The 13,128-nt window shown below is 37.6% G+C and overlaps 1 protein-coding gene across 1 annotated transcript in view; it reads right to left on the bottom strand.

Moving 5' to 3' along the window:
• The window catches only part of LOC137644991 (endothelin-converting enzyme homolog), a 67,750-nt gene that overhangs the window by 50,802 nt on the left and 3,820 nt on the right, over window positions 1-13,128 (bottom strand). The window contains 5 exon segments of the mRNA XM_068377858.1: window positions 4,545-4,693; window positions 5,258-5,428; window positions 7,772-7,867; window positions 8,100-8,255; window positions 8,691-8,812. Coding sequence (XP_068233959.1) covers window positions 4,545-4,693; window positions 5,258-5,428; window positions 7,772-7,867; window positions 8,100-8,255; window positions 8,691-8,812 — 694 coding nt within the window.

The following is a 13,128-nucleotide window of genomic DNA, read 5'->3' as shown; positions in this document are numbered from 1 at the left end:
AGAGAGAGAGAGAGAGAGAGAGAGAGAGAGAGAGAGAGAGAGAGAGAGAGAGAGAATTGTGTGGGGCATTTGTTTGGTTGGTCTGGTGGGTTTAAATCAAATTAGCTTATGCCAGCAAAGATTCTTGTCTAAAAGAGGTGTTATTACTGTATTGTAAAGTCTATGGGATATGATTCATGGACTCTGCCAAGTCAGCAGACATGAAAACTGTTTGGTTAATTTAGCCTTATCTTTATATGGCTGAAAATATAGAGTATATATTTTACCTTTGTTATACTTTACGTAAAACCTCAAAAATAATAAAATCAGTACCTTAGAGAAACATAGCAAAAATATCTGGTTTACCATAACAACATTCAGAATAATGTTTCAGTTTTATACATCATTAAGATTAGGATAATGTTATAACATTCTTATACTGTAGATGTTAAATTTTAGAGGGAAATACTTCACTAACTATCTTATCGTAATTTTGTAACATAGTGCATTGATAATTTCATTATCATCATCTCCACCTATGCCCAATGACGTGAAGTGCCTCGGTTAGATTTCACCAGTTGTCTCTATCTTGAGCTTTTAAATCAATACTTCTCCATTCATCAACTGCTACTTCATGGTTCATAGTCCTTAGTCATATAGGCCTGGGTCTTCCAACTCTTCTAGTGTCTTGTGGAGCCCAGTTAAAAGTTTGGTTAACTAATCTCTCTTGGTGAGTGTGAAGAGCATGCCCATACCTTCTCCATCTACCCCTCATCATGATCTTATCAACATATGGCACTCGAGTAATCTCTCTTATAATGTCCTGCCATTTAACTCCCATTATTCTCCTGAGGGCTTTGTTCTCAAATCCACAAAATCTGTTGGATATTGTTTCATTGTCAGACCACGACTCATATCTATAGAGTAATACGGATCTCACAAAACTGATATATGGCCTGATTTTTATATATAATTTCAGGCTATTTTTCTGATTTGCTTTTTGTGATCTTTCATCAAACTCCACCTCTAAAGACCCTGTATTAGAGATCTTCTATTAACATTTTTTTCATAGTTCTTGAATACTTAAATTACTCTACCTCATTAATCCTTTCTCCTTCCAATGATGTTTCATCTTCTATCGTATATTCCATTCTCTTCATCTCTGCCTGTCTTCTATTTATCTTCAGCACAACCTCATGTAATATTTCATGCATTCTGATAAGCAAGCATTGCAAATCCTGTGGTGTTCTGCTAATAAGGACAGCATCATCAGCATACTCTAGGTCAGCTAATTTCCTATTATCAATCCAGTCTACTCCTTCTTCATCATCCCAAACTGTTCTATGCATTACAAAAGCCAAGAAGAGGATAAACAATATAGGTGACAACATATTCCCTAGGAGTATGACACTGTTCTCTGGAAATTCATTTGATAGGACTCCATTAACATTGCACTTGCTATGCTCATGAACAGAGTTAATCAAATTTACACGCTTAATACAAGATTCTCCACAAAATTGGCCGAAGCAAACAATCAAAGGCTTTTTCATAATCCACATATGCCATCAAAAGTGGATTCCTATATTCTACACATAGGATTGTGGTGGCCTATGTGGCGGTAACATTCCTGACTGGTGATCACTAGACTGGGGTTCGAGTCCCGCTCAAACTCGTTAGTTCCTATGGTCACTACAACCTCACCATCCTTGTGTGCTAAGAATGGGGGGTTTGGGGGAGCCTATAGGTATATCTGCTGAGTCGTCAGCAACCAGTGCCTGGCCCTCCTTTGTTCTAGCTTGGGTGGAGAGAAGGCTTGAGCGCTGATCTTATGTATATATGGTCAGTCTCTAGGGCATTGTCCTGCTTGATAGGGCAATGTCACTGTCCCTTGCCTCTACCATTCATGTGTGGCCTTTAAACCTTTAAACATGTCTTAAAATGAAAATTTGGTCAGTACAACTTCACCTTTTCTAAATCCTGCTAGTTCCTCTCTCAGCTTTTCATCAACCTTTCTCTCTAGTGTTTTTAGAATAAGCATACTACACATTTTCATGACAACTGATGTAAGTGGGTTGTGTCTGTAATTATTGCAATCAGTCAGATTTTTTTTTTTTTTTGCCATTTTCACCAACACTCCTAACTCCCATACATCAAGTTTTGCCTCTTTACATCACATTCTACAAAATAATCTTTTAAGTATCCTGGGAGTCACTTCATTTTCGGCCAGTTTCATCTCAGCAGTTGTTCCATCATATCCAGGGGTTTTCCATCTCTTGACTTTTTTAATGATAGCTTCAACTTCAAAACACACTGAATTCATTCATGGGCACATCAAGGTCTTCCTCAGCTTCAGGTATATCAATAAAATTATTTCATTTGTATCTCCTATTCATGACCTCACTAAAGTTTTCCATCCAATGTTGCTTTTCTTCCTCCTGTTATAACAGGTCCATCTCTCTTTTTGATGGCCATATGCTTCTTCTTTGCCCCAGAGAATTCATTAATAATTCTATGATCAATTCTTACACCATAGCCACTCCCTGAATTCATAGCTGTCAGCCTAATCTAATTTCTTGTCTAAATATTCTCTACAAGCATTTCTTTTGACGTCACTACCAATATAATTTTCACTACTTCCTCAAAAACTTTCAACAATTAATTTCTGTCTTTGACTCCTTGTATCATTTTATATCCTTGGCTTTTGCCTCATAAGTGCATGTCCCTAAACTTCACTACCAACTGACTGGTATATGTTCTTAGTATCCCACCATTCTTTGTTAATTGTCTGCTCCTCATATCTTAAAGTCTCAAAGTTTACAAATCAATTCCTACAATCAATTACAAAGGCTTCTCTGTGCTCATCTTCTATAGACTTAGCAATTTAGTATCAAACCTAGGTATTCTATTCTATCTACCTTTCTGATGGGGGCTTTCAGTTCTAATTTCAGTGTGGCAATGAGGAGATGATGATCCCTATAGTACCCATATCTCCATCTCTATAGCTTCTTCCATTTCTCAGAGTCCTCCTTCTCTTTCTATTAATGGCTATGTGATATATTTGATTTTTGTAATTGCCACATGGTGAAATCAAGTAAAAATTTGGATGTCATTGAGCTGGAAAAGTGTGCCTCCAATAACAAGATTGATTGCAGAACAAAAACTAATAAAATGTGCTCCATTTTCATTTTCATTTGCAACTTTGCCAAGTCCCTCAATACTCATCACATTCTCTATACCATGATTATTCCTTCCAACTTTAGCATTGAGGTCGCCAATCACAATTTTCATATCTCTCTCTGGGATCTCATCTATTACACCCTGGAGTTCTTCATAATTTAGTACTCATCTTTCATTTCTTAAGGGGAATCATTTGTTTGTTCATAGCAAACTATAACATTCATATTACACTGATTTGATTTAAACTTTGCAAGTAACAATCTACTATTTACAGTTCTCCACTCCATAAATGGCTTTTTTTGCTCTTGGTGTTATCATTCCTTCCCCTTCTCTTCTAACTCTATCTGTTCTTCCTGAATATCTATATCTATATCTATATCTATATCTATATCTATATCTATATCTATATATTTATATATATATATATATATATATATATATATATATATATATATATATATACATACATTATAAACAGTATATATTGCCTTGGTCTAAGATTCCCTTATCAATCTCCTTATAACCTGTTTCACTTTGGACCAAGATATCTAAATTATATTTCACAAATTCATTCTTCACTTGCTGTAACTTCCCAATCTGATTCATGGTTCTTACACTCCAATTACCAATTTTCCATTTTTCTTTAGTATTTATAAACCAGGAGATTACTAGTACCCAGCTATGCCTGGGACTGGGGGCCATTCTATAATTTTCTCTTTCCATAGACTGGCTAAATCCATACAGAATTCATTGGCTAGATTCATCAAAGGATAGCCATTTCCTTGTGATGTGCAGTGCTTATCTCACTAAGGCAAGTGACCCCTGCTGGTCCATACTAATTCCTATAAGATCAAAAGGAACAGAAGCCAAAGAGAAATCTTGTCTATCGCCTTAAACCCAATCTATCACCCTGGTGCCAGTGACTTCATTGAGATTTAGGGGGGAATTTCCTCCACATACAAAGTTCTCGTTACTTCACTAAGTTGGTCATCTGCTTATGTAACCATTGGCAAACATGGATTGCAAATGATATGCACCACATGCCAGGCAAGAAATACTAGTAAATGAGTTAAAAGATCTATATATTATGAGCACCTTAATATGTAAAGTGAGAAATTTGCCAATATGAGATACCAGGTAGTTCATCTTACACTCCCCAATATGGGTCTTCAGAAATTTTTGCTGATGTGCAAGAACATAGTCTCTGCATGAGAGTCAAGGCAGACTGTGAGGATGAAGCCTGTCAATCCTGAAAACATCTTTAAGATAAAAGGATTCTCACAAAAATAAAAACAAATTACAAAATATCTTTCTGGAGAAATTATTCTTACTAAAATGGAAATAAAACTAAAATCTAATACTGCACAAGTGAAAGGATAACTACTTACGTCTTTCCTTCATCAGTGGATGTTATGTTTTCTATGATGCTTGTTAGATTTTCTAGGAATTTTGGGGCATAGACCACAACTTTTGTTTCTTTATTTAGCCGTCTATTGATGCTATTAAATGCAACGTTTATGAAGTCTACCCAGTCCATCTGCAATTCAAAAAATGCTATGAATAATACAGAACCTACATAAACATTACTTCATATAAGAGTATACTATACTTGCAATTAGATTATAAAAATTTAATCAAAGGATCTTAAATGAGCTAGAAATGGATTGATATTTTGATTAATATATGTAAGACTGATAATCCAATCAAATTGCTAATTTAGGTGTGATAAATAATTTTTAGTGTCATGACAACAGAGCTTACGGATTTAACAGACTTTAAATCAGTAATTTATTGTGCAAACTTAGGAAGACAATTTTTTTTAGTATTAATTTACCTTAAAACACAATCAGGAAAAAAAGTTTTCATACCCAAAAGCATTGTAATACCATATCATATGATGCACATGTTATATATAAATCTATCCTTGGTCTCAAAAACAATTAACATTTTCTGAAACAATAAGTAAAGGTATAAAAATATCTGCAATATGAAAGCTATCTTTAAAAGTTTTACATATTCAAATGAAAACTTTATATACAATATAATGGACATGTACAACAGATATCAACCAAAGTATTAAAAACAAGGCCAATCAACTCACGAAAGGAGCTGTAGAATTTAGCTCCTCGAGTGTCATGAGGTGGTACAGTTTGTCGTCATCTCTGCGTTGTTCATCAGGTGTGGTGATGACCGCTATTTCTGTCTCTATATCAATTATACCTTTGGCTGCACTTCGTGAAACATTCTCTTCACCTCCAAGCAGCATTGCAACCTATTTAAGGATTAAATAATTATGCCCTTGCCATTTTAGTACAGTACTGTATACGGTATAATTCTTTAAGAGGTAAAAGTTTCTAGCGCATGAGACTTATTACACATATATTACTGTATATGTCGTACAGTAATACTCCACTTTACATTGGTTGCATATATGAGATTTTCCATCTTTAATCAGCTCATCCTTAAGTACTAAATACAAAAATAAAATACATGTTCCATTGTTTTCCCCAACCTTACATCAATTTTTACATTGTAAAATAATGATCAAGTGCTGTAGTACTGCACTTAACATGGATGCTTACTAATGTAGGTATCTATTTTTTATTAAAAAGAAAAAAAAAGCAGGTTTTGTATAGGGATCATATGTCAATTTATGCGGCAAGAATCCAATAAAGCTGGGGTAATACTGTACATTTTATATATATATATATATATAGATATATATATATATATATATATACATACATATATACATACATATATACATATATACATATATACATATATATATACATATATACATATATATATATATATATATACATATACATATATATACATATACATATATCTACATATATATACATATATATATATATATATATATACTGTATATATATATATATATATATATATATATATATATATATATATACTGTATATATATATATATACAGTATATATATATATATACAGTATATATATATATATATACACACAGTATATATATATATATATATACACAGTATATATATATATATATACATATATATATATATATATACATATATATACATATATATACATATATATATATATATATACATATATATATATATATATGTATATATATATATATATATATGTATATATATATATATATGTATATATATATACACATACATATGATAAATTTTGCACATTTAGACGTGGCCAAGTGGTAGTCACTGTCTATACAAGCTTGCCGGACCAGGGTTCGATTCCCGGCCGGTCACAAGCTCTTGTCTTTGTGTGATTTCGTCTGGGGCTCTGATCCCAAGGTCGTTAAAGAGAATCCAGACATTAATGTATCAAAAATATATATGGCTTATTTGAATATATACATACATACATATATATATATATATATATAGTATATATATATATATATATATATAGTATATATATATATATACTTATATATATACACATATATATATAATATATATATATACTTATATATATACACACACACATATATACCGTATATATATATATATATATATATCCCGTGTGATAAGACGCTACAAGTGGTAAGACGCACCCTTAAATAGGCAAGGCAGTTTTAGAAAAAAAAAAAAATGAGGATTTTAAAAACTTCTTAGCACAAATCCCTAGTCAGCGACTCTAGCGTGATTATTGTCTTGCACAGTAACTTTTCTTATTTTGGGTGTATTTTGAAATGTCTACGCTAATATTAATTAGGCATATGCCGATTATCCCAATTTTATTACATACTCATAGAAGAAACTACTAAACCAGTCGTGGTTTCCACCACAACTATACGTTTAGTCATAGTGTTTGGTGTTTCAAATGTTGTTTACATGAAAGCAGCGTTGCCAAAGGGTTCATAGAATTTTGTTAAAGAGGTAAAATTCTAGTAATATTTCCAAAATTTCTCATATAGCCTATATTTTCTCACACAAACTGTAATTATTGATTAAAGAAATCTAGACATTCTTTTAGGTGGAATAATTTTGCTACTGTTTATGTGATTCTCGGTCTGGTTACTTTTCTGCAAATTGGTAATACAACAATCAACAAACAGAAGTTTTTTCCAAGGTCGTATTCAGCAACTGTCTGTTTGTATTGTTTCGTAACTCAGGCAAAAGTCGTTATCAATATATTGCTTTATTACAAAATATCAACAAAAAATAAGAAAATAGGTATATACTGCATAAACAACTAATGTCTCATAGCGTCGTCTGCTATGAGATCATTAGTTGGCATGTTTTCATGTAGAAGGGGGTTAGCAAGTTATCAGCTGATAACCAACAAAAAAAAGAAAAAAAAAAAAAAAAAAAGATCGTCAATTTGAGTGCTTGTATGTCAATAGTTGGGTGTTTGAAGGGTGTCAAACTCCCTTATACAACTTTTTCTCAAGTGTTAAGACGCAGGGTGATTTTGGGGGACATTTTTCGTGAAAAAAGGTGCGTCTTATGACACGGGAAATACGGTATATACATACATACATATATATATATATATATATATACAATATATATATATATATATATATATACAATATATATATATATATATATATATTGTATATGTAATAACATGTTGTACTTACTTTTGCAATATAATCCTCATACGTATTCAAGACTTCTTTTTCGCTCTCATTTAGGTAGTAGTTCCTGGCTGGTAGTGTTAGGCCCCCCTGGTCAAACTGAAAATATGTATAATTGAAATAAAAATAAATTCTCATTTATATTCAGAAACTAAGATACTGCCTACTCAAACATAAGGTATCAAGACTAAATTCCAAGTGTATGTTAACTTACAGACATCCTTTAACAACAAAATATATAAATACCTTAGTTGTTGACCATCTTATATATTTGCATATTTCTGTTGCTGCATATACAGAAATATAAAGAATGAGAGAGAGAGAACAATACCTGTAGAATATGTTTTGATGACATTTTATCATCTTCAGCTACTCCCCAGGCAAATAGAGCACCTGAGCTATGATTCATTTTACTCATAATAATGTCGTCTTGGACACTGTAGCCCTTTGTAGTCCAGTTCCCATCTACAGACCAGCCACCCATTTGCTGCAATAGAAAATACATCCAGAAAATTCTAATCAGAATTGTTTATTAAAAAAAAAAAAGTCCCTAACTATCCTGAATAACACAAAATTTAACAACCCTAAATAATACATATGGTTTTATTAGGAAAAATTGCTCATGGGTAGAGCGCATAACTTGAGTTATCTAACACGTCTTCCACAGACACACTAGAGTTATACAACACTTCTTCCACAGATGTTCTTGGTGATTTTTAGTTATAAAGTGTCCCCATGTTAGATGAGTTGGTGTGAATTCATGACTTTTATCAAAGATATGCAAAGAATGTCAAAAATGGCATAGATGCCAGTTGAGGAATATCTTATAAATAGAGACCATAAAGGAATATATTTTACCTTTAAAATGAGAAACATGTGAAAGCCACTCGCTGTACTAGCATCAAATTTTGAGCAACATTACCTTTAAGAGGTTGAGCACAGGCTTTCCTCCCAGTTTCTCGATGGTTTTATTGGTGTCCAAGCAAGACCTATAGAATATGCGGGATTTCTCCTCAGTTTTACTGGGGACCTTTTCTTCGGATTCTGAAAAAAACATATACATAAGTAACAGGATATAGTAGTAGTAGTAGTAGCAGCAGCAATCTATTAACTTCAAAATGATAAGCACTTAACCTGAAGGGACATAGTATAAAGGCATCAAAACAATCCATACTTTGAGAAATTTATTCATTTGCTCACACTAGAGTGTGTAGCCATTAAACGTAGCTTCTGGAATGATCCGGTTGTAAAATATACAGGTACAGTTACTCCAACCAATTAATAATACATAACTAAAAGGAATGCATATGATGCACCCTCGACTATGATATTCCCCCCCAAAAAAAAACCTAAGTAAAAATATAGATTAAACTGTTACCAATTAAATTCACTTGAGCAAAAGATAAAAAAAAATTCAAAATCCAACCTTTTTTTTCCAATAGATACTGAATGCAGTAACTTCATTCATGTTTCTAATGTACAGCTCACACAATACCATGAAATATCTTCAATGGTTCCTGGAGGATTTAGCCTCCCAGTTTGCATATACTGTAGTCTTCAGTAATGAGACAGTGGCTGAGACAGTGACTTTCCCTTGGAAGGGAAAATTCCAACACCTGGAGGCAAACCTCTGGGCGCAGCTCTCTGCTTCCCTCGCCAAGCTCTAGCTCAAATTGAAGGTTGACATCGAGCGAAGCCTGAGAATGAAGCCGATGCTTGTTCACTGGGTTCTCCCTGAAGGGCTTACCAGTGGGCAGGAATGGACAAATCTAATTCCCACCAGAGGAAACACCCGAAAGGTAGACCAAACAGGTGAAGGAATCTCTCCCATGGACGGGAAAAGGAAACCAACCCCTGTTGCCACTGTTAGCAACCAGGAAGATTGGCAAACAGTGGCTGGTGGAGGGAATTTCCCTCGGAAGGGAAAATTCCAACACCTGGAGGCAGACCTTCAGGCAGTGCTCTCTGCTTTGCATCAACTGCATTGTTCACATTGAAGGTCGGCGTGGAGCTCTACCTGTGAAACGTGGCCGAAGCTCATTTCTGGGATCTCCCCGAAGGGCTGCCCCACTGGAATGCCCAAAGGAACCCAGTCTGCCACTGCCCTTGTTCCTACGTCATGGCGTCAGGAACGAAGGGGCAGCAGCAGTGTGTGTTGAAAAAACTGTAACACTCTTGGAAGGAACCAAACCCTCATGAGAGAAAGGTCGTCAGCTTGCTGATCAGGAACTGCCACAGGCGTCAAAGAACAGGGCAGTGATGGGGCAGCGGCAGCAGAATCCACAGGAACGATGGCTTAATACATCTTTCGTCGGTTGCCTTAGCCGATAGGCGAAAAATGTTGTCGCTAACACCGAGGAAAACAAAATGGAATGCTGGAGTGTGTGCGTGCAGATTGCCTGGGCTTTGTGCCCAGATGGGGGCTCTTAGACAGCCAGTCATAGTCCCCAAGGGTAGAAGACCTGACCGGTGTGGTCAGGGTCTAGCCAGATCTCGACTCACGAGAATCTAGGTCCAGAGTATTGCTCTGCCTTGAGCAATCTTACTTTTCAAAGTTACTAGAAAATCAGTCCACCCAAGAGCACCCACAACACAACAGGCACTCAGAATAGACATACAGTCGCTCAGGCCTGAGAGCATAACTGTAGTAGGGAGGTGCGACTGCTCATCCCCAAAAGCATGACTGCTTTTAGAAGGACCAGGCAACCTGGCCCATACTGGAACCGAAGTGAGAGCTTTAATGGTTGATAAAAGTGGTGATAGCAACAAGTCCCAGTGAGTAGGAGAGAGAGAGAAGAGGGAAGGACTATTAGTAGAAGAGAAAAGGAGTAGTTCTAAGCATAGCTGCTTATCCTTGCTCTAGGGGGGTGGAGATACTAGGGAAGAAAGGAGGGATTGAACAATGTTAGAGGGAGTCTGAACATGGGAGCAGACTTCAACTACAATCTGTAAGATCAAGGCAATCGGCTTTTCAAGGGGCACAGATTCTACTTGGGAGATGAGGGTGGAGACTGAAGGGAAAGGGGGAGGAATCTGGCTAGAATTGGGAATGGGAATGGTGACTGGGGTAGGAGCGGTGACAGGAATTGGCGCAGTGACAGGAGTGGGGGTGACTGGGTCAGAATCAGTGAGTGGACGACATTGAGGCCTTGAACGAGGAGCCCTTTGGGGCTTAGGAGGCTGTAGCGGTGCAGCTGCTGAAGTGGTAGGTGGGACGGTCTGTACTGCTTTCAATCTCCTAAGTTGCTCTGGACACCTGTTTCAGGCATGGTGAGCTCCAGTGCAGTTAGGATAATTTAGACGGGTCTCTAACCCATTCTTGTGGGCGTCGATGCATTGTTGGGTGGGATGCCGGCGGCTGAAGACATCACAGACCGTTGAGCTCTTGCAGTCCTCCTTGTGGTGGCCAAAAAGGCTGGCAATTGACGCAGCGTAGCAGGTCAATGTCTAAGTCCTCTATGGGGAAAATTCCCCACAGTTCAAAGTCCAGTGATGGTGGGATTGGCCCAATGAAGGTGACTGTGACTCTTGGTACACTGTTTGTGGTTACCTAAACGTCGCTCAGCATGGGTAACATAACTACAGTCGGTTATGAAGGACAGTGGCATCATGACAGGATAGTTGGAGACAAACGCTTTCCTCAATTTCTTGACAGGATCAACATAGGTCAGGGAGGTTTCCCTGTGAAGTAGGCTAGTGCTATCCTGATCCTTTCCGGTGATGATTATGTCACCCTTTAGGTTTGCTCTGGCAGAGATCTTTAGTCCTGGGTTTGAGGCTGCAATGGCAGCAACTGCTGCATAGGAAGGTACGCCTTCCACGGTTGGCAACTTGAATTTTGGGAGGTGCCCTGGATCCAAAGAGGTGGGACGTGGTTCTGGAGTAGGTTCAACAGTTGGAGTGTGAGTGGCAGTGGATTTCGCAAGTTCTGGAGAAGGCTCAACAGTAAGAGAGAGTGTGGCAGTGGCTTCAGCAAGCAGCTGTGTTAGGCAAGATGTGCAATTGCAGTCTGGCTGATGTGACTCAGCCCGAGCAAGAGGGTCGAGGTCCATGGAAGAAGCCTCTTCCTCCGTTGTTGGAGTGATGGCAGGTGGTGTGGCAATGGTGGTTACAGCAGGTGGTTCCACTGTTGTTCCACTCTTTTGCTTCTTTGCAGGTGGCGTCTTCACTGGCTGAGGAGAAGGGTCATGAGCAGTAGGGGGATCCACTGTTGTTCCACTCTTTTTATTCTTAGCAGGTGTCTTCTTCACTGGTTGAGGAGAGGGGTCAGGAACTCGAACAGGTTCCCTGTTAGGAAAGGCCATCCTGCAGTCAATGTCTTCACTGGGTTCAAAACAGGGCTATTTAGTCGGTCAGCCTAGAGTCTTCAGCATCTTTTGGAGAACTTCTGGGGGGTGGAAGTGTGGTATCTCAATGTTGATGATCTTCTGTGGAAGGGCCTTCTTGTACAATGGAGGCTCCCTTTTCCTTCTAGCCAATACACAAGGTCATGGTACAGGTTGCATTCATTGCATCTGCACCATATCTTGTGCTGGACACAGATCCAATCAAGCTTTAAGCTGAACTCTGCAGCAAGCTGGAGGGCAAAGAACACAAATCATCTTTTGAGTTCATAGTAGGCCTGGCATTCCTTGCATGGTTTCCTGTCAATATGACAGAAGTCTTGACAGTGCTGGTGCTCCTTGCAATAGCAGAACCAACAAATGAAGGTTTTGCTATATGAGCTCATTGGAAAGTTCTTGTTCGACGTCAGAGCTGAAAATTTCATCCAGCAAGCTGGCAGGGGAGCTGATTGTCCCCTGTGCCGGGTAAGCAGTGTCCCCTGTGCTGAGTAAGCAGGTTTTTGAGCTAGCAGAGTGATCTTTTCAGTCAGGGAGCTGGGCTGAAACTGAAATGGAATGAAAGACCAACTCCCTCGCGAGGACAACCTGTCCCATAAATGGGAAAGGAGTCTCCCACAGGAACAGAACATACCGACTATTGCGCACTTCCTCTGGCGGCTGCTGTCGCCAGAATAAAGGAGTGTGTTGTTGAAGAGCTGTATAAAGAGATATAAAATTAAATTAATTAACTGAAGAAGCATTCTGGAGAACAACCTAACCTGCAAGTGGGAAGGGCGTTCCCCAAAAAGGATCAGCCGCTGCCCACGGCACCTAGGGGGAGCGGCAATGTCGGGGAGAAGGTGGCAAATGGTTTTCCTTTAAGGATCTAACAGAGAAGGTAACCTCAGTCTACGGGAAGTACGGTGTCAAAGGGAGAGTGATCAAAGAGAATGGATTGAGCCCTTCAGAAGCAGCCCACTGACAAAAGACACACTGTAAAGATAAAAGAACTCATAAAAAGTAAAAATCGTAAGTCAA

This window comes from Palaemon carinicauda, chromosome 8, assembly GCF_036898095.1.
Source record: "Palaemon carinicauda isolate YSFRI2023 chromosome 8, ASM3689809v2, whole genome shotgun sequence".
Classification (NCBI taxonomy): Eukaryota; Metazoa; Arthropoda; class Malacostraca; order Decapoda; family Palaemonidae; genus Palaemon; species Palaemon carinicauda.
This window is presented reverse-complemented; position numbering and strand designations above follow the sequence as displayed.